We start from the raw sequence: 25,796 nt of genomic DNA, 5'->3' as shown, positions 1-25,796 counted from the left end.
AAGACATGACGAGATGGGAAAGCCCTGGTGTGATCAGCACACCCTCAAATACTACGCTGCACCTCCCAAATTATTACGTGTTCATTTAAAGGGAAAAATAGGTGGCAAAAATGGTCTCTGTGTCTGCCTCCTTTGTCGAGCTGAAATTCACAGAGCACAGATTACAGACCTGACAGAAATTTAATTCATGCTGTAGCTACCTCTCACATTCACTGTGTTGTGTACCCACCAGCACCTGTCACAAACATCTTCATTAACAGAGACAGAAACCCCAGACCCACTCAGCAGGCACCTGCATGCTCCCTCCCCACACCCGAGTCCACATTCTGCCCTCTGAATCTGCACCCCCGGGCACCTCTCAGAGCAGAAGCAGACCATGGTCTCTTTGTGACACCGGCTGATTTCTCCACGATTATCCAGACCCTCCTTCTTTTCTAACAGGAGAGTATCAGCCATGTCTACAAATACTGCCTGTTGTGGACGCACTCATCTGGTCTGCATATTCTGGTTGCTGGCATCTTTGGGCTCATGTGAATGAGGCTGCTATGAACCCGTGGATGCAAACACCTTCTTGGGTTCCTGCATCAATCCCTGTGGTTATATGCAGGAGAGGAACTGTTGGATTGGATGGTAATTCCAAGGAACCATGTTTCCTTCTTTAGTGTGCTGAAATTCAAATAACATAAAACCAGCCCTTTAAAGTGTATTATTTGCTGACTTGTAGTACATTACCAATGTTGTACACCATTAACTTTTTAAAAACATATATTTTATTTATTTGAAAGAGTTACAGAGCTAGATACAGACCGAGAGAGAGAGAGAGAGAGAGAGAGAGAGAGAAAGGCTTCCATCTGCTGGTTCACTCCCCAGACGGATTGACCCCGCCCACCCTGAAATCTATTTCGCTCGTTTATTCTGTTACTTGGCGCAAGCTCCCTGTTGTTGGCTGAAATGTGGATTCCCACGCATGCGCACTGGGAACTGAATTCACCAGAAACAGAGCAAAAGGCTCCATGAAGAAAGAGCTAAGCGCGAGGCGCACATGGTGCGGATCCACATTTGGTCTGCAGGGGGCGCTCTCGCACCTCAGGGCAGGAGAAGTCCACAGCTGAATAGAGGAAGAGCCCCTGCTGCCCCCAGACAGTTCCCGCAACCGAATGCTGGAAGACTGTTCCCCACTGTGCTCACGCTCCCCCCTGCCCCGCCCCCAGGGCTCGGCCTCTCTGACCCAGCGCTGTCCTCTCTCCAGGTCACTGCCGGCCTGCAGCCCGGGTCCTCTTGTGGCTGTACCAAGCCTCCGCCAGCAGAAGCCCTAGGCCCAGCAGGACCAAGCCCGCCACGCCCATGCGGATGAGGTTCTCCAGGGTGTGGTCCTGGGGTGCTGGGGCTGGGGGTGTGCACGGAGGGGTCACCTAGGCTGGCCAGCCCCAGTCACCCAGGACCCCACCTCCCCGCAGCTGCCTGAGCCCAGGGCTGCACATCTTTGTGTCTAGGGAGTCCCCTCGCCCAGCGTGGGCTTTGTGAGAGGCCTGTGCACCCAGCCCAGTTCCCTTCCCAACACCCCTGTTCCATCCACTCCACTTCCCACACAAACCCTGTGCCACACAGGGTGACCCGGGCCCCAGGGCTGAGACCTCTGCTGTTTCTCACTCCCTGTGACCTCCCCCAGGTCCCCTCCCCCAGCCCAGTCCTCCTGTGGGGACAGCCCTGCACTGACCATGAGGACTGATGAGACAGGGCTGGGGCCCTCACCTGACACCTCCAGCTGCAGGGGGTCACTGGGAAGTGACCACACACGAGTCTTGTTGGTGTCAGCACGGTAGCACCTGTAGATGCCCCTTTGGGTGCTGTCCACGGGGCCCAGGAGGAAGGTGGCCTGCCACACCCCAGCCCCATGGGAGTATCTGGCTTCCAGGCTGTGCAGGGGGCCGGCTCCACCCTCCTTCAGCAGATGGGCAGTGCCCGCCTCATCTGAACCACAGGAGAGGGACACGTTCTCTCCTGACGCCACCACGGGGCTTGGCTGGGCCGACAGGGAGGGCGCCGGGAACATCCCTGCAGGGGAAGCAAACCAATGTCTGGGGGTCTGCTGCTCCGTGAAGTCCATGTTTCTCCTTCTGTGGGCAGGGGAAAAACCTTACCCGTCACCACCAGGGTCAGGGGGTCACTGGGCTGGGAGTGGCCGAGCGAGGTCCAATACACACAACAGTACTGCCCTGTGTCATGGGAGCTCATGGACGTGATCACGGAGAAGCTGGCCTTGTGTCTGGAGTCCTGCTGGGGCCTCGTTTCCCAGGGATGACGGCCGCTCTCTGTATACATATGATAGACCTCAGCCTGCAGAGACCCCTGGCACCAGAGGGTCACAGGTCTCCCTACGGCGACCAGGGGGCCTGGGTCGGCCCAGATGGAAGGCTTGGGGAGGGTCCCTGGAAAGGAATCAAAGTTGCAGACCCCGGGTGCAGCCTCTCTCCCACCCCATTCCCCAGCTCCACTCCCAGCCCCTCCCAGCCATCACCATCAGCCCAGCCCCCCTGGGCTCCTTAACATGAGCTGTCTGGAGCCCCCGGGACTGAGCCAGGTCAGGGGAGGACTCACCCGCCTGTGCCCCATCCCCTGGCACCCGGCACAGCCCTGGAAGAGAAGTCCCCGTGAGAGCTGCTCCCCACTCCCCACCCCTGTAGAGATGCCCAGGCCCGCCCTGGTCCTCTGAGCCCTGGGGTCCCAGCTGGGGCAGGGCGCTGTCCCCTCCCGCACCTGTAGGGGTCCCATTCTCCCCGTGTCCCCAGCTCACCCAGGCAGAGGAGGGCAGTGAGGGCTGGGGTCTGGGCCCCGCCGCCCATGGTCCCTGTGGAGCAGAGTAGCTGTGAGGGGCGCAGGCCCAGAGTCCGGCTGGAGATGAGTGGGGAGACGTCACGGGTTCCTCATCTGTGGCCTCACAGGAACGGGGGCAGCCCCTCCCCGATCTCCCCCGCTGTCCCTGAGGACGGGGCCCAGGAAACAGCGGGCACTAGGGACAGCTAGGACCAGGCCTCCGCCTCTGCTGCCCCCTGTACTGTGACTGCCCGGCCTCCCTCCCCTACTCCAGCCCCACCCCTCCAGGAGTCCACTCTCTGTCCAGTTAGGGTTCTGGTTCTCCCTGCACAGGCCGGATGGCCGAGACACGCACTTCCCTTTCCTGAGCGGTTGAGTGCAGTTGTGGGGGCTGGGGCGGGGGAGGGGAGGGGAGGGGAGGGGGAGGGCTGGATCCCGTGGGGAGGGTGACAGAATCTTCCAGGCCTCTCAGAGCTGATGAGAGCAGATGAAGAAGGCAGACCCCCCGTGTGGCTGAGCTGCAGCCCATCTGTGTCTGTGGCAGGTGCAGGAGGGCCCACAACAGGGGACACGGGCCTGGGTTGGGGTCCTGCTGGGAGCTGGCGGGCTTGGGTCCCTGCTAGGGGCTTGAGGAGGGAGGGTGTCTTGGAGCACAGGCCCCAAGCTCCTCTGGGAACTGAGAGCATGGGATACCCTGGCCCCGGGCCAGCTGGTGACCCATGCCCCACACCCTGTGCTGGGTTTCTCTGATTGAGGGGGACTTGGAGCAGGGGACTGGGCTCGTGTGGAACCACACTCCACGTGGGGCTGGGGATCCCCGGCACCTGTGTCCTGAGTCCCCCACGGCCTCTCCTCCCCTGATCTGAGCACCTGGGCTCCGTGCTCCTGGATGACATGGGGGTGCCGCTTCCTGTGCGACCTGAACAGGTGACGTCGTCCCCCAGCATCTCTGTGGTGGGGGGATGCCCGAGACCTCCCCTCCTTGGATGGCCGTGGCTGCAGCACTCCGGTCTCAGGGTCCTGCAGTGTCCCTTCCAGATTCAGACGTGGGGACAGCACCGTTCTGGTAGGCACCCCTCCTCAGAAGTCCCTAGGAGCGCCCGCTGACCCCAGAGGTGAATCAGAAGCGGTCCCGGGTCCCAGACAGAATGGAAGACCCCATCCTCAGCCGTGTTTGGGGGTGGAGCTGTCTGCTCTGGGGTGGGGGCCCCACAAGAGAACGCACGGTGGCTCATCACATCCTCGGGTGGCTCAGCACTGACAGGCATCTGTCCTTTCCTTAGCCCTGCGTCTGGTTGAGAGGAAGTCCCCCTCCCAGAAACAGGAGCTGGCAAAGCGTGCATGCAGTGGCGTTCACAGCAGAGACGCAGAAATGCAGCGACCCCCTCTGGCCTCCACAGCCCTGCCCAGACCCAGGGCTCTGTGGGCTTAAAGCCCTGGGTGTTTCTAGGAAGGGTGCTATGTGAGGCCCATTGTGTGTGGCTGTGCCCCTAAGCCCCACACATCCTCACTTCACGGCTTCCTGGGGCTCATCAGAGTTCCTACGGAGCCAGGGACCCACCTCCCTGAGCCCCCATCCCCGGTGCACATCTGGCTCCTGTCCTGGCCGGCCGTGCTTGGATGGATGCCTGTGTGCACAGTCCCTGGGTGGTTGTCAGGGCCTCCCCCTGGCCCTCGGTGGTGAGAACGCTCCACGGAACCTGCACTCAGCACACTGGTGAGCACTGCACCTGACCCTGACCCTTGCCAGGATGTGGGTCAACAGGAGCAACTGACTCCATGCAGGGGGTGGGTTGCTCTGTGCTGTGCTGACGCTGGGTGTGGTGCTTTGAGGAACTATGAGCCTCTTGCCACACTGGCCAAACCCTGCACATTCCAGCCACGTCTCAGGGCTGCGATTTCCCCACACTCTGACCACACTCTGCCTACTGTGTCCTCGAGAAGTGACCAGTGAGGTGGCGTGGGGGGTGCCTCTCTCTGGCATTATTTGCACTTCCCTTCCCTTGTGCTGAGTGAGTTGCACCCTTGCTTTTCCTACTGTGGCTTCCAGATCTGCATCCAATGTGTTCGTTGTCTTCCTGTTCCCTTCATAGCTGTCCACGGTGCACAGAGTTCTGAAGTTTTGAGGATGATCAATGCAGCCATTTTCCTGTTTGTTCCTCGTACTTTCAGAATCACAGCTAAGACGCTGTGATGAAGTCTGAGGTCATATTTACCCAGGTATTTCCTTCTAGGAGTGTTTAAAAATTATTTGTAAACTCTGATTTATTTATTCGAGAGGTAGAGACATAGAGAGGAGAGACGGCAACAGAGATTTGCCACCTTCTGGCTCACTCCCCAGATGGCTGGGCCAGGCTGAAGCCAGGAGCTTCTTTTGGGTCTCCCACGTGAGTGCAGGGCCCCAAGCATTTGGGCCATCCTCTGCTGCTTTCCCAGGGGCATTAGCAGGGAGCTGGATCAGAAGTGGGGCAACCGAGATTGGAACTGGTGGTCATATGGGATGCCGGCGCTGCAGGTGTTGGCTTTACTCCCTCAGCTACGCTGTGGTGGGGTGGGGTCCCAGCCCATAACTGGAAACACTGGTGCAGAATCCACAGCACTCTCTCAAACCCCCTCCGTGAACTCTGTGGGAAACGCAGACTTGCACCACACGGACAAGCAGAGTAACCAGCCACCAGAGGAAGCCGGGCAGGCATCCGCACTCTTCCAGAACACCGGGTGCTGCCGTCCGCCAGAGCCGCCGTGTTGTGGGGTTTACGTTAGTTGTGCATTGAGAAATCCAGATGACCTTGAACTTCCCGTGCCTGAAGAAACCCTGCACACACTTTCTTTCACTTCTGTGTGGTCCTCTCAGAGGGTGGATTCCCACGGTCATCTGGGATTTTACCTTAGAGTTTGATAAGCCACACGTTTTTAAAAATATTTATTTAAAAATCAGAGTTACAGAGAGAAGGAGAGAGAGAGGTATCCATCTGCTGGTTTCATCCCAATGGGTCCTCAAAGCTGGAGCTTGTCTGATCTCCAGCCAGGAGCCAGGAGCCAGGGCCAGGAGCCAAGAGCCAGGGGCCAGGAGCTTCTTCTGGGTCTCCCAGATGGATGCAGGGGCCCAAACACTTGGGCCATCTTCTACTGCTTTCCCAGGCCACAGCAGAGAGCTGGATTGGACGTGGGGCAGCCAGGACTTGAACCGGTGCCCACAGGGGATGCCGGGACCGCAGGCAGCAGCTTTTATCCATTAAGTCACAGCACCAGCCCAGATCTATTGATTCTGACCTCCCACATCTGGCCCCACCTGTCATGGCCTCCTTTTGGTGAGCAGAATTTTAAATCTATCTTGAGTGACAGGTGTCCCACCACATCCTGGCCCACTTGCTGAAGGTCAAGGGGAGCAAATCCCGGCGTTGCCCTCTCTGTGGGCGGCAGGTCCCAGGCTCCTGTGGAGACTCAGGGCCACTGAGCTGTGTGCGGTCCCTGGAGAGGAACAGGACAGAATGCCACGGGAGCCTGCAGGGAGGTGGGCAGGGCTGTGGGAGGGCGGAGCCGCTTCCCAGAATGCGCGTGGGAGCCCGGGGGAGCAGCACCACCAGCGGCCCACCAGGGTCCCTGCCCCTGAGCAGGATTCCCACAACCCCAGGTGAGCTCCGCCCACTTCCCCGAAGCTTCTCACCACTCATGTCAGGCCTCCCGCCTCCCCCGCCCCCGGGGCACAGCCTCTCTGACCCAGCTCTGTCCTCTCTCCAGGTCACCGCCGGCCTATAGCCCGGGTCCTTCTGTGGCTGTACCAAGCCTCTGCCAGCAGAAGCCCGAGGCCCAGCAGGACCAAGCCCGCCACGCCCATGCGGATGAGGTTCTCCAGGGTGTGGTCCTGGGGCGCTGGGGCTGGGGCTGTGCACGGAGGGGTCATCAGGCCGGCCAGCCCCAGTGACCCAGGACCCCCTACTCCCCGCAGTAGCCTGAGCCCTGGGTCAGGCCTGTAGCTCACTCACCAGCGGGGGAGCCTGGCTGGGGGTGCGAGGGGCTGCTGGGCTCTGGTCCTCCTGAGAACAGGCACAGGACAGTGAGGAGAAGGAGACCCCGGCCTGCTCCACACTCTGTGCTTCCCAGCCTCTCGTCTCGCGACGCAGTTCAGCGTGGTCCTCGTGGAAGTCGCCCACACATCACTCTGTCTGTGTTCTGGAGCCACCAGGGAACTCCGCAGGGGAGAGACATGTGGCAGCCAAGCCTGGCGAGCCTCTCCCTACAGGAGCAGGTCCCGGGCCCACCCTGGGCCATGACCAGGCCCCACTGGGCTCGATAGTCTCTGTCCTACTCTAATAGACACCCCGGGGTGTGAGGCCCGTCCTGGGTGGGTCCTGTAGAGTTCTGCAATGCTCGCCCGCGGTGGGAGCCCGGCCTGGGGCTGCCGGCCAGGGCGCTGGGCAGAGCCCGTCAGGCCCTCTGCAGGGACCACCGAGGGCACTGCTGGGTCAGGAGGGAAGGGGGGGGGCTGCACACTGGCTCCGCCCACACCCTATCCCTCCTGCCCTGCAGTCCCACCGCCCTCACTCTGGGTGTCTGGCCCAGGAGCCCCAGGCCCCTTGCCCAGTTCCCATGTACCCTCCTCTCAGTGTCTCCGTGACCTACCCAGCTCCTGCTCAGGCTGCGGCTTCCTCACCTGTCACCCCAGCTCCAGGGCGTCACTGGGCTCTGACCACACAGAAGGATTCTCCCTGTAGGAGCCATAGCATCGGAACGCCCACCTGCGACCGGGAGTCACAGGGCCCACAGGGAACAGGGCCTGGGACTGCGCACTAGGGCGTGGCTCTGAGCTCCAGGTCCTGGCAGCCCAGGGCGCCCCCTCCTCTGTCAGAATGAACCTGTGGAATCCCAGCTGGGAGCGGCACTGGAGGGTCACATTGCCCCCTGAGGTCACCACGGGGCTGGGCAGCGCTGAGAGGCTGGGCTTGCCGTAGGCTCCTGGGAGAGGAGGAGCAGTCATGTGAAGCAGGGCTCACCCCCCACGGTACCTCCAGGGCTGCGCTATGAGAGGGGGACCCCTGGGAGCAGACCCCTCCCTGAGGGCACAGCCTGTGGGGCAGGGACCCTGCGTGACCCTCACCTGACACCCGCAGCTCCAGGGCATCACTGGGCTCTGACCAGCCAGCAGCGCTGAGGCAGACACAGCGGTAGCGCCCCACATACACCTCAGCCATGAGAGGGATGGAGAACTTGACCTTGTTTCCGGGCTCCAGGGGCATCGCTCTGTCCCAGGGCTCTGGGATTCCCTCTCTATACAGACGGCACTCCTGGGCCTCCAGGGTCCCCTGACACCACAGGGTCCCAGGCCTGCCCAGGGTGATCACAGAGCCTGGCTATCCTGGACGCTGTGTCTGGGGAGGGTCCCTGGAAGGCAACCAGAGGCTGGGTCCCAGGACCATGTCCCCTCGCAGGCCAGGACCCTCCCAGACGCCCTCCTCACCAGACAGGGCTGCTGTCCCCACCCCAGCTGCCCGGGGTGGCCCTTGTCCCATGGGGTGGGGGGGGACCGGCACAGTGGGGGGCACACTCACCTGCCTGCACTCGGGTCCTGGGGCCTGCACAGCCCTGGAGGAGAGCTCCCCGTGAGAGTTTGCCCCTGCCCCTGCGCAGGTGCTCTCCTCCCCGGGGCTCCTGAGCCTGGGGTCTCCAGGGAGCAGGGCCTGGCAGTGGGCAGGGGCGGGGTCCCTCCCAGAGCAGGGTCTCCTCACCCTGTCTTCCTGTCTCCCCAGGCAGAGCAGGACCACGAAGGACGGGGTCATGGCGTCTCCTGACCGGCCCCGGCACAGCGCCCACGGCACGGGCACACACCAGGTGTGGAAGCTTGGAGGCCGGGTCTTCCCAGAATTGCAGGGCTGTTCCACCCGCACCCCCACAGGAAGGGGAACCGCACCTCACCCCCAGCCAGGCCCTCAGTCCCCAGGATGGGGAGGGCACAGGCTCCCTGCAGGGATGGGGGCCCCGCCCCCGCCCTGTCAGCCAGCTCCGCCCTCCTCTCCCAGGGCCAGGACCCAGCATCATGGACACGGGGCCTCCCTAGTGGCCCTCCTAGTGGGCTGACTCCTGCCCCGGGGTGTCTTGTCTCCGCCTTCAGTTGCTGTGCACACAGCATGCAGGATCCCAGCCCCAGGCACATTTCCCACCAGATGTTTCGCAAGGGCCAACTTCCTTCCTGCCGTGTCGGGGCACCACGTCCCCAGCGGGCACAGGGCGCCTCCATGTGTAGCCGTGTGTCATGCATGACATTTCATGGCTGAAACTGACAGGATCCTTCCTGGAATTCCCGGGCCCAAGACTCCTGCAGGGAGCTGTGACAAATACTCGGGTGGTGGGGGCTGGCGCTGTGGGTAGTGCGCTGGCATCCCATATGGGCACAGCTTCCTGGTCCAGAGCTGCTCTTCCGATCCCGCCCCCTGCCATGGCCGGGGAAGCAGTGGAAGGTGACCCCAGTGCTTGGGCCCTGCCCCAGAAGCAGCTCCAGGCTCCTGGCTTTGGATCGGCCCAGCTCCGGCCGTTGCAGCCATTTAGGGGGTGAACCAGCAGATGGAAGACCTTCCTCTCTGCCTCTCTCTCACTCTGCCTTCCAAACACATCTTTAACAAAACAGATTCAGATGGTGGAGAACCCTCCTACGGTTTTGTAGGTTGCTGTGTGGGAGAAAGAGGGGCCTGGATCCACAAGAACAGGTGAGTGTGGGGGAGGGGCATCCTGTGGGGGGGGGGCGCCCGAGCCCAGCCGCATCCAGGGATGAGCTGCTCGGAGCCCCAGTGTCCCTGCCCGGCAGGCCTCTCTGGGCTCTCAGGGGCGCTGAGACAGGAGCAGGCAGTGGGCAGTGGGCAGTGGGTGGCCTGGGGCTGAAGCTGCCACAGTCAGCTATGGTGGGAGGTGGGTGGGCGGCTGGGGGAAGCAGCTGGGGTCCGAGGGCCCCAACCCAACCGCTGCTGGCCAGCTCCAAGCCACAGGCTGCCTGCCGCCTGGCCTCTCGGGCCAGGCCTGCACAAGCAGCTCCCGAGCCACCAGGCCCTGCCTTCCTACGGGGAAACCACAAGTTCCACGATGATGCACAGGCAGAACTGGGCCAGCTGGAAACAGCCAGGAGGGCCGCCTGAGGGGACCCCCGGGACGACCATGGGGTCCTCCCACGAAATTCCTGTGTGTGGGGGATCCTCTCACTCCCATCATGCACCTGGGCTCCCTGACACTTCTGGCTTTTCCAAAAGAGGGCCTGGAAATGGGTGGTGCTGCAGCCCCGCCCCAAATTCCACCCCTCTTTGAATATTCAATCAAGCCACACCCCAGAATGAGCCCTATGCCTCTGGCTGGGGGATGGGCGTGGGGATGGGAGTGGGTGAGGACGCTTCTTCTCCCAAGGGCCATCTGGATTTTGGCAGCATCATTCCGGGCCCTACCTGATTATCAGCCTGCTGCAGACTCACTGGAATTTGAATCTTGACTGTGGAGGCCGTGGCAGGGCACGACCACAGGACTTCCTGGTCTCCCATGGCCTGTAGGTTGTGTGCTCCCCTCACCTGGATGACCTGGATCGCTGAGGCCCCCATGGAGGGTTTTCTCTATGGCGTGTGTGTTGTGCCCCTGTACTCACCTCTTTCTCTCGTTCCAGCTGGCCTGATCCTGGGGTGCACTCACGAACTCTGCGTTCCTGCACCCCTCGAGGCCTCCACGTGCATCCTTCCGTGCATCAGGGGAGGAAGCAGCCGTGAGTCCAGTCCGGGGACCCTGCTGCCTGCCCTGCACGGAGCCGCCCGTGGGGGGGGCTGCCAGCGCCCCCACTGTTCACGTGGGCCCTGGGCGTGGCTGTGGTTGGGTTTGCTATGGGGGCGGGGACATGCGTGTGGGGGCTGCATCACCAGCAACGAGGGGCAGAGACACTGGTGTCTCCGCTGGGGTGGAGCTGTCTGGCGGGGTTCACGGGTGAAGCAGGTGTGAGTGAGGGGCCCCTGCCTGCCTTGCTCCACGCAGGGGTCCACGGGGCCCCCAAGGAGGGGACCCTGGGCGGTGCTGCTATGACAGCCACGGACCCAGAGGGCGTGGCGTGTGGTTTGGTTTCTCCCAGCCCCCTCCCTCTGACCTCCTCAGCGCCTCCTCCTCCTCCCTCCATCGCCACCTCCCAGTCTTTTCTGCCCCTCAGTGCCTCTCCTGCCCTGCCCACGGCTCTGCTCTGGCTCCTGGGCTCCTTCTCCAGGTCTGGGTGATAACGTTCGAGAGGGCACACAGGTTTGCAGTCGGCCGTGGAGGTGACGTTCCCAACCGCGAGCCTGAACAGGTGCAGGCCCTCCCCGGTGTCTTCAACACAAGGAGGCTGTGATTGTAGGACACAGAGCTCCCGGGGCTCAGCGAGTCACCAGCGCTTTGGTTTTTTTAAGATTTATTTATTTACTTGAAAGTCAGAGCTACACAGAGAGAGGAGAGGTGGAGAGAGAGAGAGAGAGAGGTCTTCCATCTCTGGTTCACTCCCCACATGGCTGCAATGGCTGGAGCTGTGCTGACCTGGAGCCAGGAGCCAGGAGCTTCCTCCAGGTCTCCCCTGCAGGTGCAGGGGCCCAAGCACTTGGCCATCTTCCACTGCTTTCCCAGGCCACACACAGCAGAGAGCTGGATCGGAGGTAGAGCAGCTGGGTCTCCACAGCCCACACGGGATGCCGGCACTGCGGGCGGCAGCTTTACCCACTAGCCACAGCGCCAGCCCCTGAAATTGAGATCTTTTAAGAAGAAGAATGGCGGAAACTTGATAAATCTGAAGAGCAAGGTGAATGTCCGGATCCACGAAGGAGCAGAACTAGGAGATGAAAGGCGGGGTCTCCGCTGGGTGTCCCCGTAAGCAGACTCTGCAGAGTGACAGACAAATGGAGATGCGAAAGCAGAGAGCAGCAACTGGCGGCCCCTCCCCCCGCGGAGCCCCTGCAAGAAGGCAACCAACTTCTCAGCACGGGAGGGAGGGGGGAAGAATTCTGTGCCCAGCAAGGTTGTCCATCAGGAATACACAAGTGATAAAGGTTTCCCGGGTGAAAGCGAGGGAGGGAGCACATCACACTAGACCCGGCCTGCGCGGGGAGTGAGCGGGAGTCGGGGCAGCAGGACGAGAGCGCTGGCTGGGGCTGGTGCGCAGGTTAGGCTGCTGCTTCCACTGGCGGCGGCCCACGTCACTTCCACTGGCAGCGGCCCTCGTCACTTCCACTGGTGGCGGCCCACGTCACTTCCACTGGCGGCGGCCCACGTCAGAGGGCCGGTTTGAGTGTCCGTGCAACTGGACCGAATACATCCATCTTTTCCTTGCCGCATCCTGAGGCTCGTTGATGCTGATGTGTATAAACAGAGAAGGCCTGCTTGGGACTCCAGGATCCGGCCTGCAGAGAGCCGGCTGCGGAAGCTGCGGGATCTGGCCGTAGCTCCCGGTCAGCGAGGCCGCGGTCCCAATGTGTCGGACCAAAACGCAAAGGGGTGAGCCAGGAAGGGCTCCAGGCTGGGAGGGCTTCGTCCCCACAGCCGGAACCTGGGATCTCCTCACTCGGTTCTTTGCGTCTCTCTGCTCTCAGCCAAGCCCACAAGCAAGAATCCTGGCAGCTGCGCTGGCGCCTGAGACGGCCCTGTGGTCAGCCCCAGCCCAGCCACGCAGGAAGGCATCAGTAAGACGTCAGTCTCCAGTCGCCCTCATCTGATGACAGATTAAACTCTTCTTCCTTTACCCTCAACTCTTGCTCATGATTTTGACTTAGCACAGCGGACAGGGACCAAGCCTTTGGGAACACCGGCTGCTCCATTTCCCACCCAGCTCCCTGCTAATGTGCCTGGGAAGGCGGCAGCAGACGGCCCAGTGCCTGGGTCCCTGTGCCCTCGTGGGGCCCTTGCATGGGGCTCCAGGCTCGGCCGCTGCAGCCTCTGGGGCGTGAACCAGCAGATGGAAGATCTTTCTGTCTCTTTCTCCCTCTCTCTGTCACTCTGATTTCAAATAAAAAGAAATAAATAAATATTTTGTCATAAAAACAGAATACATGCAATATGAAAACTAGAAGGTATGGAGCGCACCGCAAAGGTGAAATGCAGTCAGCTTGGGAACACCCTGACCGTGCATCACGGTGCCGGTACCGCTCTTACCTGGAACTACAAGTAAACAGACGAAAGTGCTGAAAAGTGACTGCAGCTGTTGTGTTTGTTAATGGGACACAATATTTTCTTTAAACATCACAGAAACTGCCCTTTTTTCTATTTACTTATTTATTTACTTGAAAGAGATACACACAGAGAGAAAGAGAGGCAGGAAGAGAGAGAGAGAGAGACAGAGAGAGAGAGAGAGGTCTTCTGTCTGATGGTTCACTCCCCAGTTGGCCACAACGGCCAGAGCTGCGCCGAACCGAAGCCAGGAGCCAGGAGCTTCTTCCGGGTCTCCCATGCGGGTGCAGGGGCCCAACCACCTGGGCCATCTTCCACTGCTTTCCCAGGCCATAGCAGAGAGCTGGATGGGAAGTGGAGCAGCCAAGACTCAAACCGGCGCCCACATGGGATGTCGGTGCTGCAGGCAGCGGCTTTACCTGCTGAGCCACAGCGCTGACCCCAACACAATACATTAAACATTCAAGTTGTGACAGCAGTAGCATAAGATGTGGAAGGAGGGGAAGCCGAGCTGTAGAGTTCACGTGGTGGAAATGTACTTACATTTATGAGATGTTTCATGGAAGCCTCACCATAACCACACACACACACCACCTTGCACTAAATACACAAAAGACAAAAAGAAAGAAATCAAAACTTACTGTTACAAAAAAAATCACCAAATCACAATAAGGCAGCAAGAGAGGCAACATGGAACAAAGGTACCATGAAAATCTAATAGTTATGTTAAATACAAACGGATTAAACTCTCCATCAAAAGACACACAGAACAGCTGACTGGGTTCAGACAACAAGACACCGCTAGGCCGTCTACAAGAGACTCAGTTTACCTTAAGGAACACACTTAGGCTCAAAGTGAGTGGGTGAACATTTTATTTCATGCAAACGGAAACCAAAGAGAGCGAGGAAGGCTATAGTTGTATCAGACAGAACAGAAAAGCCATCGCTTGATGACAGAGAGCTGCACTCTGGGGCCGCTCCGACAGGTGTCACTCAGGGCTCTGAGTCACAAGGCCCCCATTCCCAGCAGCTGCAAATGTCCAGTGCCAGGAGGAGCGAGAGACGGGCGAGATTCCAGCGCGGGCATCGCCTGCACAGCTGGGACAGGGACGCCCCAAGTGCTGATGCCACAGAGACAGGCGTGAGGACCCAGGCAATGACCTGGGCGGGGCAGAGGGTGTCCCCCATGGGACGGGGAGGAGGTGAGACCCAGGAAGGAGTGGGCAAGGGGCTGTGGCGATGCCGAGGCACACGCTCGCTCAGGAGAGGCTGGGAGGCGTCGCTGCTGCTCTCCGTCTGGACTTGGCAGGTGCACCTGGGGCACCCTGTCCCTGGCCCCTGGCCCAGAGCCCTTGGCTGTCCTTCCTGGAGCCCTGGGAGCTAAACTCCTTGGAGGGCGCCCTGCTGTGTCCATCCCAGACACCCCTGCCGGGCCCTGCGCAAGCTGTGCCAAGCTTCTGCCAGGATTGCCGCCAGGATCAGCAAGACCAGCCCGGCCAGGCCCAGGCGGACGCCGTTCAACACCGGGTACTCCTGGGAAGGTGGGGGCTGGAACAAAAGGGGGGTGTTACTGACCAGTGGGCGGCATCCAGCCGCTCCCAGGACTCCTGGAACAGGAGCTGGCCCCTGCCTTCTTGACTAGACTGCCCCCCGGGGCACATCCCCTGGACAGGGTCCCCAGGTGGCTCACCAGTCGGGGGCCCGCTCCTGGGGAGGGAGACCCCTGGGAGCCGGGCGGGTGAGGGGCTGACAACGGCTCCCAAGGCTGCGTCTTCATCGGGAGCACGTGGCCCAGCATGGCCTGGCTCTCTCCGCACCCCACCCCAGCGCCCAGAGATCCCTGGGTTCCCAGCCCCAGGCCCACAGCTCGGAGCCAGAGTGGTTCACCCCCTCTTGGATCTCAGATTCTTCAGGAGTAAAGCGGGGCTGGGGGACAAAAGGACAGAGTTCACGGCTGGGTGGCGCCCACCCCCTCCGCGGGAGGCAGAGTCCCTGCTCCCCTCAGCGAGGAGGCCAGGCTTGGCCAGGGCCCCTCATGGCTCGGAGCCCGCGGGCCTGGCTCCGGGGTGCGGGGCGGGGGCGCCCCTGCCCTGCTGGTGCACTTCTGTACCTCCTCCATCTCCTTGCCCCTCCCCCGGCTTCAGCTGTCAGCTTCAGCTCCTGGTGAGACCCCTGCTCACCCTCCCCTCGGGGACTCTCCTCCGTCCCGACATCCGGGGTCTCCTGGGAACATGGAGCCCAGGGCTGCGGTGGGGGGCGGCTCCTGTGCAGGGTCCCAGCCCCAGGGATGGCCCAGGAAGCCGATCCCGTGGGGTGGACCCGTCACGAATCAGTAGGTCCTGCTCTGGCCTGAGCCCCCCCAGGGTGGGGGTGGGGGTGGGGGTGGGGAAGGCTCCCTTCCAATGGCACAGATGGCTGGGCAGGCGGTCTAGACGGGGGCCACTCCACCGCCCAGACACGGACAGGGAGGCGGTGTTCCTGTCACCCCCGTTCATGGTGTCTCCCGTCTCTCCAGCATTGCGGTCTTTGTGCGGCTCCTCGTGAGTTAAAATCGCACCTGTGCATCTGTGCAGACGCAGAGATAGAGACGCAGGACGCACAGGCGCAGGGACAGGCGGCCGCAGGGACAGAGCCCCCCACCGCCCTCACTTCCGGCCCCTTCTGCTTTCTCCCCATTCCCACGCTTCGCCCCTCCCTCCGGACCTCACCCCCTGCTTCTCCCCAAGCAGCAGCCCGTCACGGCCAGGGGCTGTCCACCCCGGCACCCGCCCCACGGCAGAGGGGACAGAGTGCCCGGGCCGCCAAGGGGAACCAAGGCCACGGCAGTGGGAAGTGCCGTTGACACATGACCCTGAGCTCAAAGACACGCGCTTGCTTGTGAGCGGGTCAGTCCCCGCCCCGTATCTGGAGACCCAGCCCCCGGGACTGTGAGAAGGGCCGGCCACAAGCCCACGCCTCTGAGCTGTGTCCAGGCCACCGCTGTGAGCAGAGGAGGGCAGGGCTCCAGCGTGGGAGGCAGAGGAAACACACGCGTGTACAAGGAGGGGCAACAGGCTGCGGAGCGGGGGTGGGGGCGGGGAGGCTGCAGACAAGGGTGGCTGCTAGGACAGCCCAGGGCCCAGGACTGGACAGAGACCTGAGGGCACAGCTGAGACGGGGCCGGGGTCGGAGGCCCGGGGGACGTCCTCAGGGATCACCGCCAGCTCCAGTTCTCCACTGCGCTCAGACCAGGCGCCTGATTTATAGGAGACGCAGCGGTACCGCCCAGCCGTGTCTGCGTCCGTGGCGAGGAGGGGAAACCGCGCCTCCCTCTGGTTAGGCGACGCGCTCCTCTCAATCTTGACCAATATTCCTTCTTTCTCCAGGCGGAAGGTGTCAAACCCAGCAGGGCTCCGACACACGATGGTCACGGGCTGCCCCAGGAGGACCGTGGGGCCTGGCTCAGCGGAGATGGAGGGACTGGGCCAGGCCTCTAGGAGGGAGCAGATGGGAGCTCAGCGCCCCTTGGAGGAAGCCGCCCGTCCCGCTCGTGAGGGGCGGAAGGGAAGGAGTGCACCCCATTCCTGCCCAGGGCTCTGAGCCTGCCTCTGGGGGTGCCGTGCTCACGAACCCTGGACTCGGTTCTGTGCAGCCGTGAGACCACGTCTGTGCCAGTGAGACAGAGCCTTACTGTTGAGACTCCCAGAAAGGGGCTTCAAGGGCAGCATTACGCCCCTAGGGCCTGTTTCTTATCCTGTCTGCCTTTCCTTCTCTTCCAGCCTGAAAGCAGAGGTGATGGCTGGAGCAACAGCAGCCCTTCTGCCTCAAAGGTGGCCTCAATGCTGGTGGCCACAGGGTTTTGGAGCAGAAAGGGGGGTCGTGCACCCCAGGTGACAGCTGCACCTGCCTGAGCTTCCGACTCCGAAGGAGCTGTCCAGCAAGAGACGGACATGAGAAGAAGCGGTTTTGGAACTCTGATTTGGAGGGACCTGCCAATGAGTTGCTGGCATCCTGCAGGCTTCGGGAGATGAGTGTGGTGTGAGCGGGGGTGGGCTCTGCTCAGAACCAACTCGACCCCGGCCCAGAGGCCTGCCCTCTTTATACACAAGATAGACCTCAGCCTGCAGAGACCCTTGGCACCAGAGGGTCACAGGGCTCCCCACGGCGACCAGGAAGCCTGGGACGGACCAGATGGAAGGCTTGGGGAGGGTCCCTGGAAGGGAATCAGAGCTGCAGACCCCGGGTGCCGCCCCTCCCCCGCCCCCTTCCCCAGCTCCACTCCCAGCCCCTCCCAGCCATCACCATCAGCCCAGCCCACTGGGCTCCTTAACCCTGAGCTGCCTGGGCCCCGGGGCTGAGCCAGGTCAGGGGAGGACTCACCCGCCTCTGCCTTATCCCCTGGTGCCCAGCACAGCCCTGGAAGAGAGGTCCCCATGAGAGCTGCTCCCCACTCCCCACCCCTGCAGAGATGCCCAGGTCTGCCCTGGTCCTCTGAGCCCTGGGGTCCCAGCTGGGGCAGGGCGCTGTCCCCTCCAGCACCTGTAGGGGTCCCATTGTCCCCGTGTCCCCGGCTCACCCAGGCAGAGGAGGGCAGTGAGGGCCGGGGTCTTGTCCCTGCCACCCATGGTCCCGTGGAGCAGAGCAGCTGTGAGGGGCGCAGGCCCAGAGCCCGGCTGGAGATGAGTGGGGAGACGTCACGGGTTCCTCATCTGTGGCCTCACAGGAAGGGAGCAGCCCCTCCCCTGAGGACGGGCCCAGGACAGAAAAGGCTTTGGGGACCATGGGACCAGGCCTCCGCCACCGCTGCCCCCTGCGCTGTGCCTGCCTGGTCCCCTCCCCCCCCCACTCCAGCCCCACCAGATTCAGACGTGGGGACAGTACCGTTCTGGTAGGCACCGCTCCTCAGAAGTCCCTAGGAGTGCCTGCCATCCCCAGAGGTGAATAAGTGGTCCCGGGTCCCAGACAGAATGGAAGACCCCATCCTCAGCCGTGTTTGGGGTGGAGGGCAGAGCGCAGGCTCTCAGCTGCCTGCTCTGGGGTGGGGACCCAGGAGAGAACTATGGCGGCTCGTCACAGCCTCGGGTGCAAAGGCACCCGCAGGCATCTGTCCTTTCCTTAGCCCTGCGTCTGGTTGGAGGAAGTCCCCCTCCCAGAAACAGGAGCTGGCAAAGCGTGCACTCAGTGGCAATCACGGTAAAGCCCCAGACATTCAATGACCGGCTCTGGCCTCATCCCAGGAGGAAGCCCCACACCATGCAGCCATCAGCCCCGCCAGCCCCGTCCAGACCCAGGGCTCTGTGGGCTCCTAGCCCTGGGTGTTTCTAGGAATGGTGCTACGCGGGGCCCTTTGTGTGTGGCTGCACCCCCTGCCACACACATCCTCACTTCATGGCTTCCTGGGGCTCAGCAGAGTTCCCACAGAGCCAGGGACCCACCACCCCGAGCCCCGCATCCCTGGTGCACATCTGGCTCCTGTCCCTGGCCGGCCGTGCTTGGATGGATGCCTGTGTGCACAGTCCCTGGATGGTTGTCAGGGCTTCTCCATGGCCCTCGGTGGTGAGAATGCTCTATGGAGCCTGCACTCAGCACACTGGTGAGCGCTGCACCTGACCCTGACCCTTGCCAGGATGTGGGTCAACAGGAGCGCCTGACTCCATGCAGGGGGTGGGTTGCTCTGTGCTGGGTCAGGTGCTTTGAGGAACTCTGAGCCTCTTGCCGCAGTGGCTGAACCCTGCACATTCCAGCCGCGTCTCAGGGCTGCGATTGCCCCACACCCTGACCACACTCTGCCTGCTTTGTCTTCGAGAAGTGACCAGTGTGGTGGGCGTGGGGGTGCCTCTCTGTGGCATTATTTTCACTTCCCTGCCCTTGCGCTGAGCTGCACCCTTGCTTTTCCTGTTGTGGCTTCCAGATCTTTACACAATGTGTTAGTTGTCTTTCTGTTCCCTTGATAGCTGTCCATGGTGCACAGACTTCTGAAGTTTTGGGGATGATCAAATCAGCCATTTTCCCATTTGTTCCTTGTACTTTCGGAATCACAGCTTAGACGCTGTGATGAAGTCTGAGGTCATATTTACCCAGGTATTTCCTTCTAGGAGTGCTTAAAATTTTTTTTAAAGACTGATTTCTTTATTTCAGAGGGAGAGATGGAGAGAGAGGAGAATCAGAGGCAGAGGTTTCCCATCCAATGGCTCGCTCCCCATATGGCTGGGTGAGGCTGAAGCCAGGAGCCAGGCAGGAGCTTCTGGGTCTCCCATGTGGGTGCAGGGACCCAAGCACTTGGGTCGTTCTCTACTGCTTTCCCAGGCGCATTAGCAGGGAGCTGGATCAGAAGTGGAGCAGCCGGGACTCCAACTTGGCCATACCATATGTGATGCCTGCACTGCTGGTGTTGGCTTTACCCCCTAAGCTACGCTCTGGTGGGGTGAAGTCCCCAGCCAATAACTGGAAACACGGGAGAAGTATCCAGACGCACCCTCCACCCGCCTCACTGAACTCTGTGGGAAATGCAGACTTGCACCGCACAGACAAGCAGAGTAATCAGCCACCAGAGGAAGCCGGGCAGGCATCCGCACTCTTCCAGAACACCGGGTGCTGCCGTCCGCCAGAGCCAACCGTGTTGTGGGGTTTATGTTAGGTGAGCACTGAGAAATCCAGGTGACCTTGAACTTTCTGTGCCGGAAGAAACCCTGCACACACTTTCAGTCTTTCACTTTTGAGTGGTCCTCTCGGAGGGCGGAGTCCCACGGTCATCTGGGATTTTACCTTAGAGTTTGATGAGCCACAAGTTTTTTAAAATACTTATTTGAAAGTCAGAGTTACAGAGAGAAGGAGCGAGAGAGGTATCCATCTGCTGGTTCAGTCCCAAAGGGCCCTCACAGCAGGAGCTCAGCTGATCCCCAGCCAGGAGCCCCGAGTTTCATCTGAGTGTCCCACATGGATGCAGGGGCTCAAGGACTTGGGCCATCTTCTGCTGCTTTCCCAGGCCATAGCAGAGAGCTGGATCAGAAGTGGAGCAGCTGAGTGTGGAACCGGTGCCCACAGGGGATGCCGGCACCGCAGGTGGCAGCTTTTAGCCACTACGCCACAGAGCCAGCCCAGATCCATTAATTGAGACCTCCCATATCTGACCCCACGTGTCATCGCCTCCTTTTGGTGAGTGGAATGGTAAATCCATCTTGAGTGACTGGTGTCCCGCCCATGTCCTGGCACAATTGCTAAAGGTCAAGGGGAGCGAATCCTGGCGTCACCGCCCTCTAGGTGGGCTCCTGTGGACACTCAAGGCCACTGAGCTGTGTGTCCCTGGAGAGGAACAGCACAGAACCGCACGGGAGCCTGCAGGGCGGTGGGCAGGGCTGCGGGAGGCCGGGGCCCCTTCCCAGAATGCGCGTGGGAGCCCGGGGAAGCAGCACAGACAGCGGCCCACCCGGGTCCCTGCCCCTGAGCAGGATTCCCCCAACCCCAGGTGAGCTCCGCCCGCTTCCCCTGGCTTCTCACCATGCATGCCCGGCCTCCCGCCTCCCCCGCCCCCGGGGCACAGCTTCTCTGACCCAGCAGTGTCCTCTCTCCAGGTCATCGCTGGCCTGCAGCCCGGGTCCTTCTCTGACTGTACCAAGCCTCTGACAGCAGAAGCCCGAGGCCCAGCAGGACCAAGCCTGCCACGCCCATGCGGATGAGGTTCTCCAGGGTGAGGTCCTGGGGCGCTGGGGCTGGGGGTGTGCACGGAGGGGTCACCGAGGCCGGGACAGACCCAGTCACCCGAGCCCCACCTCCCTGCAGCTGCCTGAGCCCTGAGTCCAGCCTGTAGCTCACTCACCTGCGGGGGTGTGAGGGGCTGCTGGGCCCCAGTCCCCCTGATAACAGGGACGGGATAGTGAGGAGAAGGAGACCCCGGCCTGGTCCATACTCAGTGCTTCCCAACCCCCATGTCTCGCGACGCAGCTCAGCATGGCTCTTGGGTGAGCTGCCTCCGGGTCTCTGTCGGGCTGCCCTGTGCTCCGGGGCCGCAACGGAGCTCTGCAGGGGCCCGACCACGCAGCACCCACAGCCTGGTGAGCTTCTCCCTACAGGAGCAGGTCTGGGGCCCACCCTGGGCCACGGCGAGGGCTCATTGCCCTGAGCAGTCTCAGTCCTGGTCTAGAGGCCTACAGAGCCCCCAGGGTGTGAGCCAGTCCTGTGCGGGGCCTGTCCAGTGCTGCATCTGCTCCCGCCCCTGTGGGAGCCAGGCCTGGGGCAGCCGGCCAGGGTGCTGGGCAGACCCCGAGTCCCTGTGTGACCCCGTCAGGCCATCTGCAGGGACCACCGAGGGCCTGCTGGGTCAGGAGGGAAGAGGGGCGGGGCTGCACCCTGGCTCCGCCCACACCCTTCTCCCTCCTGCCCTGCAGTCCCACCGCCCTCACTCTGGGTGTCTGGCTCAGGAGCCCAGGCCCCACACCCAATTCCCATCTACCCTCCTCTCGCATCCCCGTGACCTACCCAGCTCCTGCTCAGGTGTGGCTTCCTCACTGTCACCCCAGCTCCAGGGCGGCACACGGCTCTGAGCAGCCAGCAGCGCTGAGGCAGACACAGCGGTAGCGCCCCGCGTACACCTCAGCCATGAGAGGGTGGAGAACTTGGCCTTGTTTCCGGGCTCCAGGGGCATCACTCTGTCCCAGGGCTCTGGGACTCCCTCTCTAGAGACGGCACTCCTGGGCCTCCAGGGTCCCCCACACCACAGGGCTCCAGGCCTGCCCAGGGCGATCACAGAGCCTGGCTCAGCCTGGAGGCTGGGTCTGGGGAGGGTCCCTGGAAGGCAACCAGAGGGTGGGTCCCAGGACCACGTCCCCTGGCAGGCCAGGACCCTCCCAGACGCCCTCCTCACCAGACAGGGCTGCTGTCCCCACCCCAGCTGCCCGGGGTGGTCCTTGTCCCATGGCAGGGGGACCCGGCACAGTGGGGGCACGCTCACCTGCCTGCACTCGGGTCCTGGGCCTGCACAGCCCTGGAGGAGAGCTCCCCGTGAGAGGTTTCCCCTGCCCCTGCGCAGGTCCTCTCCTCCCCGGGGCTCCTGAGCCTGGGGTCTCCAGGGAGCAGGGCCTGGCTGTTGGTGGGGGCGGGGTCCCTCCCAGAGCAGGGTCTCCCCTCCCCGTCTTCCAGTCTCCCCCAGGCAGAGCAGGACCATGAGGGCGGCGTCATGGCGTCCTCTCCGCTGGCCCCGGCACAGCGCCCGCGGCACGGACACACACCGGGTGTGGACGCTCGGAGGCCGGGTCCTCCCAGCATCGGAGGGCTGTTCCGCCCGCAGCCCCACAGGAAGGGGCACCGCCCCCACCCCAGCCAGGCCCTCAGTCCCCAGGATGGGGGCACAGGCGCCCTGCAGGGATGGGGCCCCGCCCCGCCCTGTCAGCCGGCTCCGCCCTCCTCTCCCAGGGCCAGGACCCAGCACCAAGGACACGGGCCTCCTGGAGCCGCCCCTCAGGTGGGCTGATGCGCCCCCGGGGTCGTCCCCGCCCTCAGCCCCTCCTGTGGGGTCGCAGCCCGGCCACTTCCGGAGGACGCAGGTGGGCACAGCCCCGCTCCCGCCCGGCCCGGAGGTCCCGGGCCCGACCCAGGGCGGGGGAGGCCCGGACGCCCCCTCCGCCGCGGACGCCGCTCCCACGCCCCTCAGCCACAGCTTCCCTGACCCGACCACCCCGCTGCGGGGCCCTGAGGCCTCCCAGGACCTGCGCCGCCCCCTCCCTGCCGCCTGCCCTGACTCCCGGGGGAGGCGCCCTCACTGCGTCCCCTCACACACCCCTCTGCCCTGAGCCTCAGCTTCCCCGTGTGGGCGGACACGGACTCACCTGAGGCGGCCTCGCGCACACGCACCCCGACTCTGGACTGCGCATGCGCACGTCCTCAAGGGAATGCGCAGGCGCACACCGCCACTTGTCTCTTGGACACAGCCCAACACGTGACTGTACAGGCGCACAAGACAGGACAGCGCACGCGCATGATGACATGCTACTGCACAGGCTCACGCTGACATGCTGCGCTCACACGTCACTGAGGGGCTGCGCGCGTGGTAGCCGCTGTCTCCGTAGAGGAAGAGTGCGGGTCCTTGTAGAAACGTGAGCCCTGACTGCTGCTTGCGCGGCCCTGCAAGTCCTCGCCAGAGCAGGTGGGCGAGAAGCCACAGAAGCGTCCGAATTGGGAAGGAAGAAACCTCGTCGGCTCTTTCCTGATGACGCCATCTTACCTAAGACTACCTCTTTTTGCTGATGACGTCATCCTACCTAAAGACAACCCAACGTCTCAACCAGAAACTGCCCTCACTGGTCACCGTCAGGTCACAGGATCGCGGTCCACACACGAACTCCCGTCAGCGCTCCAAGGGAGATCCACACAGCTCCACTTAGCAGAGCCAGACCTCCAGCAGCCTGAGTAAAACAAAACTCATGATTTACATGGAAACACAAAAGCCCCATTCGAGCAGTGGGCAAAGCACTTGAATTGACGTTCCGGAGAGAAGATGTGATGACTGACAGGAGGATGCACAATCACTCAGACAAAAACAGCTTTGTCTGTGTCTGATGAGCTGTTTCTTCTGATAATGTATTGAACGCCATCGATTCTTTAGAATCAAGCGACCGGTGCCTGCCTTCACCACCAACAGCCAACCGGTGTGGTCATGTCCCCTGCATTCCCCTCTCTGTATAGGAACGAGTATTCTTTGTGAGCGTTTTCTTGGAGTCTACTTACGAGAGCATCCGTCCCAGGATTTCCCCATATGACTGTTTCTGCCTCTCCTTCAATATCCATGTAACTCTGACTTTCAAATAAATAAATAATCTTTCTTTTTTTATTTAAAGAAAGCCTTTTGAGTCTGCAAAAACGGTCTGAATTTAGACAGGGCCATCAGCAAAATGGGAGTTCTCTCCTCCCTTCAGAGAAAGGTGCATCCTTCTTGGATGGCCCCTTCTTTCCACCAGGATCTCACCCACAGAGATCCTTCATGTAGGTCATTTTTTTGTTTCATTTTCAGTTCTCTGAATCCTGAGGTGTTCGCTCTTCCTGTGACGACCTGCGGCCCTGAGGTCACCCTGTATGTGCACAGGCAGGGTTTCATCTGCTGCACACAGAGAACAGACCCTGCTACAGAGGGGAGTGGGACTGGACGGGCATCTCTCACGCAGAGAACAGACCCTGCTACAGAGGGGAGCGGGTCTGGACGGGCATCTCTCACACAGAATCAAGTGCCCACAAGGAGGGAGAGGATGCCAGCGTAGGGGAGCCACTGAATCCCACCCCGCAGGAGGGCTGCCACGGGCGAGGCCACGGGTGCCGGCGTTGGTGCGGAGGAGAGGGAAGCCTGGGGCGCTGCTGAGGGGACCTGGGATGGCGCAGCTGCTTCGGGAAAGAGCTTGCAGCTTCCTGCAAGAATTTAAGTGGGACCACGCTCGGACTCCCCAGTCCCATTCTGGGCGCTGAGATCAAGGGGCTGGCGCTGGATGCAGCAGGTGAAGCCGCCGCCCACAACACCAGCATCCTGTACCAGAGCTCCAGGAGGGGTCCCGGCTGCTCCATTTCAGATCCAACTGACCTGAAGCCAGGAGCCAGGAGCTTCTGCCGGGTCTCCTTCGTGGGTGCAGGAGCCCCAGCACTTGGGCCATCCTCTGCTGCTTCCCCCAGCTGCATAGCAGGGAGCTGGACTGCAGGCAGAGAGGCTGAGACTCCTACTGGTGCTGCACTGTGGGGCGCTGGTATCGCAGCTGGCGGCTTTAACCTGGGCCACGACCCCGTCTCCAGGCCCCACATTCTTTAACCACTCAAGGCTCATGAAGCTACCACCCACGAACACTCCCCAGGAGGGTGCAGGCTAACCCCAAACAAGCAAGGCCTAGATGGCACGCCCCACGGTGGCTCCATGCTGGCCATTCACTCCCCCAGGGGCTGCCTGTGTCTCCGCCCTCCTCCCAACATGCAGGTCACAGGTGCAAAGTGACCGGATCCTGTGAGCAGGAAGAGGGAATGCCGGTGGCCTTGGCCAGGGCAGCCTGCTCCTCCTCACTCTGTGTAGATGAGAGAGGGTCAGAGCAGACGGTTCTGAGGACACGACCACGAACCTGAGATGCAGCCCTCCTGCTGCGCCCTGAGCTCGGAGAAGCACGCAGCCTCCAGGGAGTGGGTGAGGCCCAGCCCCGCGCGGCCAGCAGCCTGAGAGGAGGGCGATACAGGTGCAAATGGGCGGGGAGCTTGGCGGGCAGGCCAATGGGGGTCACTGTGGACTGGGATTCGGGCCTAGTTCCTGGCTTCCTGCTTGCCCATCGGGAGGTCCTGAGCTTGGGGGGCTTCTGGGGCGGTGCTGCCCTCCTGCACCCACGTGCGCGCCTGTCCACGGCCGGGAGTGCCCCCGAGCCCTGGGCTGGATTTCCCAGGCGCTTCCTCCGGTGGGCGCGTTGTGACCACCCCAGCCTCTGTCCCCTCTCGTAGGTCGGGGCTGGAAGGTCCACGCGCGAGCAAGGAGGGCCCAGCGTGACGTGGCTCCTCAGGCTTTGCAGACCCCGCCGTCAACCTCTCCCGCATGGGAGACGAGGAGACAGCCTCTCCCCTGCCGGCTCTGGAGCTGTCCCAGACCTGAGAGCAGACGCCACCCAGTGAGCGAAAGGTTCCTCAGAAACCACAGGGTGCGGGAGACAGAGTCACTGAGAGCCGAGCGCCCATTGGCTACCTCTCACCATGGCCGCATATACCCACAATACCCCGGGCGGCCTGGGGGGTGGGGTTGTACCTCAGCCCCACCCCCAACTAGGAAGGCTTTGTCTGGGGGCAGGGCTAGGAGCTGTCATTGGGTCTCATAGCAACGGCTGAGCCCACCTCCTGTTAAAGATGGGACGAGCTCA

General features: G+C 62.0%; 2 protein-coding genes and 1 long non-coding RNA gene across 4 annotated transcripts; all 3 read right to left on the bottom strand.

Annotated features, from left to right (window-relative positions):
• Positions 1–747: 747 nt before the first annotated feature.
• LOC108176037 (leukocyte immunoglobulin-like receptor subfamily A member 5) lies at positions 748–8,806 on the bottom strand. Its single transcript, XM_089320129.1, has 10 exons — positions 8,541–8,806; positions 8,364–8,397; positions 7,913–8,196; positions 7,474–7,770; positions 3,170–3,205; positions 2,795–2,923; positions 2,599–2,634; positions 2,142–2,429; positions 1,753–2,055; positions 748–1,387 (listed from the first exon to the last, which is right to left on the bottom strand). The coding sequence occupies exons 3-10, from the start codon at positions 8,049–8,051 to the stop codon at positions 1,251–1,253; spliced, it is 1,365 nt and encodes a 454-aa protein (XP_089176255.1). The 5' UTR covers positions 8,052–8,196; positions 8,364–8,397; positions 8,541–8,806; the 3' UTR covers positions 748–1,250.
• Positions 5,725–7,472, bottom strand: LOC127486924 (uncharacterized). The gene is made up of 3 exons (XR_016225070.1): positions 6,801–7,472; positions 6,107–6,285; positions 5,725–5,969 (listed from the first exon to the last, which is right to left on the bottom strand). It is a non-coding gene; the product is annotated as an uncharacterized LOC127486924 (long non-coding RNA).
• A 1,650-nt stretch (positions 8,807–10,456) lies between the features above and the next one.
• On the bottom strand, positions 10,457–17,773 carry LOC103346247 (leukocyte-associated immunoglobulin-like receptor 2). 2 transcript variants are annotated; one of them, XM_089319850.1, is made up of 5 exons: positions 17,513–17,773; positions 17,317–17,352; positions 16,094–16,429; positions 13,501–13,557; positions 10,457–12,146 (listed from the first exon to the last, which is right to left on the bottom strand). In XM_089319850.1, exons 1-4 carry the CDS (start codon positions 17,559–17,561, stop codon positions 13,526–13,528), a joined length of 453 nt encoding a protein of 150 aa, XP_089175976.1. In that variant the 5' UTR covers positions 17,562–17,773; the 3' UTR covers positions 10,457–12,146; positions 13,501–13,525. The 2 variants fall into 2 exon arrangements, with proteins under 2 accessions (XP_089175976.1, XP_089175975.1); XM_089319849.1 differs by lacking the exons at positions 10,457–12,146; positions 13,501–13,557 and adding an exon at positions 13,814–14,505.
• Between the last annotated feature and the right edge of the window lie 8,023 nt (positions 17,774–25,796).

This window comes from Oryctolagus cuniculus, chromosome 18 (assembly GCF_051225735.1).
Source record: "Oryctolagus cuniculus isolate XC-2025 breed Fujian yellow rabbit chromosome 18, ASM5122573v1, whole genome shotgun sequence".
In the NCBI taxonomy this organism is placed as follows: Eukaryota; Metazoa; Chordata; class Mammalia; order Lagomorpha; family Leporidae; genus Oryctolagus; species Oryctolagus cuniculus.
The sequence above is the reverse complement of the archived record's forward strand: the minus strand, read 5'-3'. Positions and strand labels throughout refer to the sequence as shown.

What these genes read in the sequence shown, in the direction of transcription:
- LOC103346247 (XM_089319849.1), bottom strand. Translation starts at nt 17,561, where the DNA reads ATGGGTGGCAGGGACAAGACCCCGGCCCTCACTGCCCTCCTCTGCCTG. An exon ending in CACTGCCCTCCTCTGCCTGG is followed by an intron (nt 17,353 to 17,512) that starts GTGAGCCGGGGA and finishes CCTCTCTTCCAG; the next exon opens with GGCTGTGCTGGGCACCAGGG. An exon ending in CGTCTCAGCTGTGCCCTCAG is followed by an intron (nt 14,506 to 16,093) that starts GTCTCTGTCCAG and finishes CTTTTGTTCCAG; the next exon opens with CCCCCACCTTCCCAGGAGTA.
- LOC108176037 (XM_089320129.1), bottom strand. Translation starts at nt 8,051, where the DNA reads ATGCCCCTGGAGCCCGGAAACAAGGTCAAGTTCTCCATCCCTCTCATG. An exon ending in CAACCGCTCAGGAAAGGGAA is followed by an intron (nt 2,924 to 3,169) that starts GTGCGTGTCTCG and finishes GCCACAGATGAG; the next exon opens with GAACCCGTGACGTCTCCCCA. An exon ending in CCTGCAGCTGGAGGTGTCAG is followed by an intron (nt 1,388 to 1,752) that starts GTGAGGGCCCCA and finishes GCACACCCCCAG; the next exon opens with CCCCAGCACCCCAGGACCAC.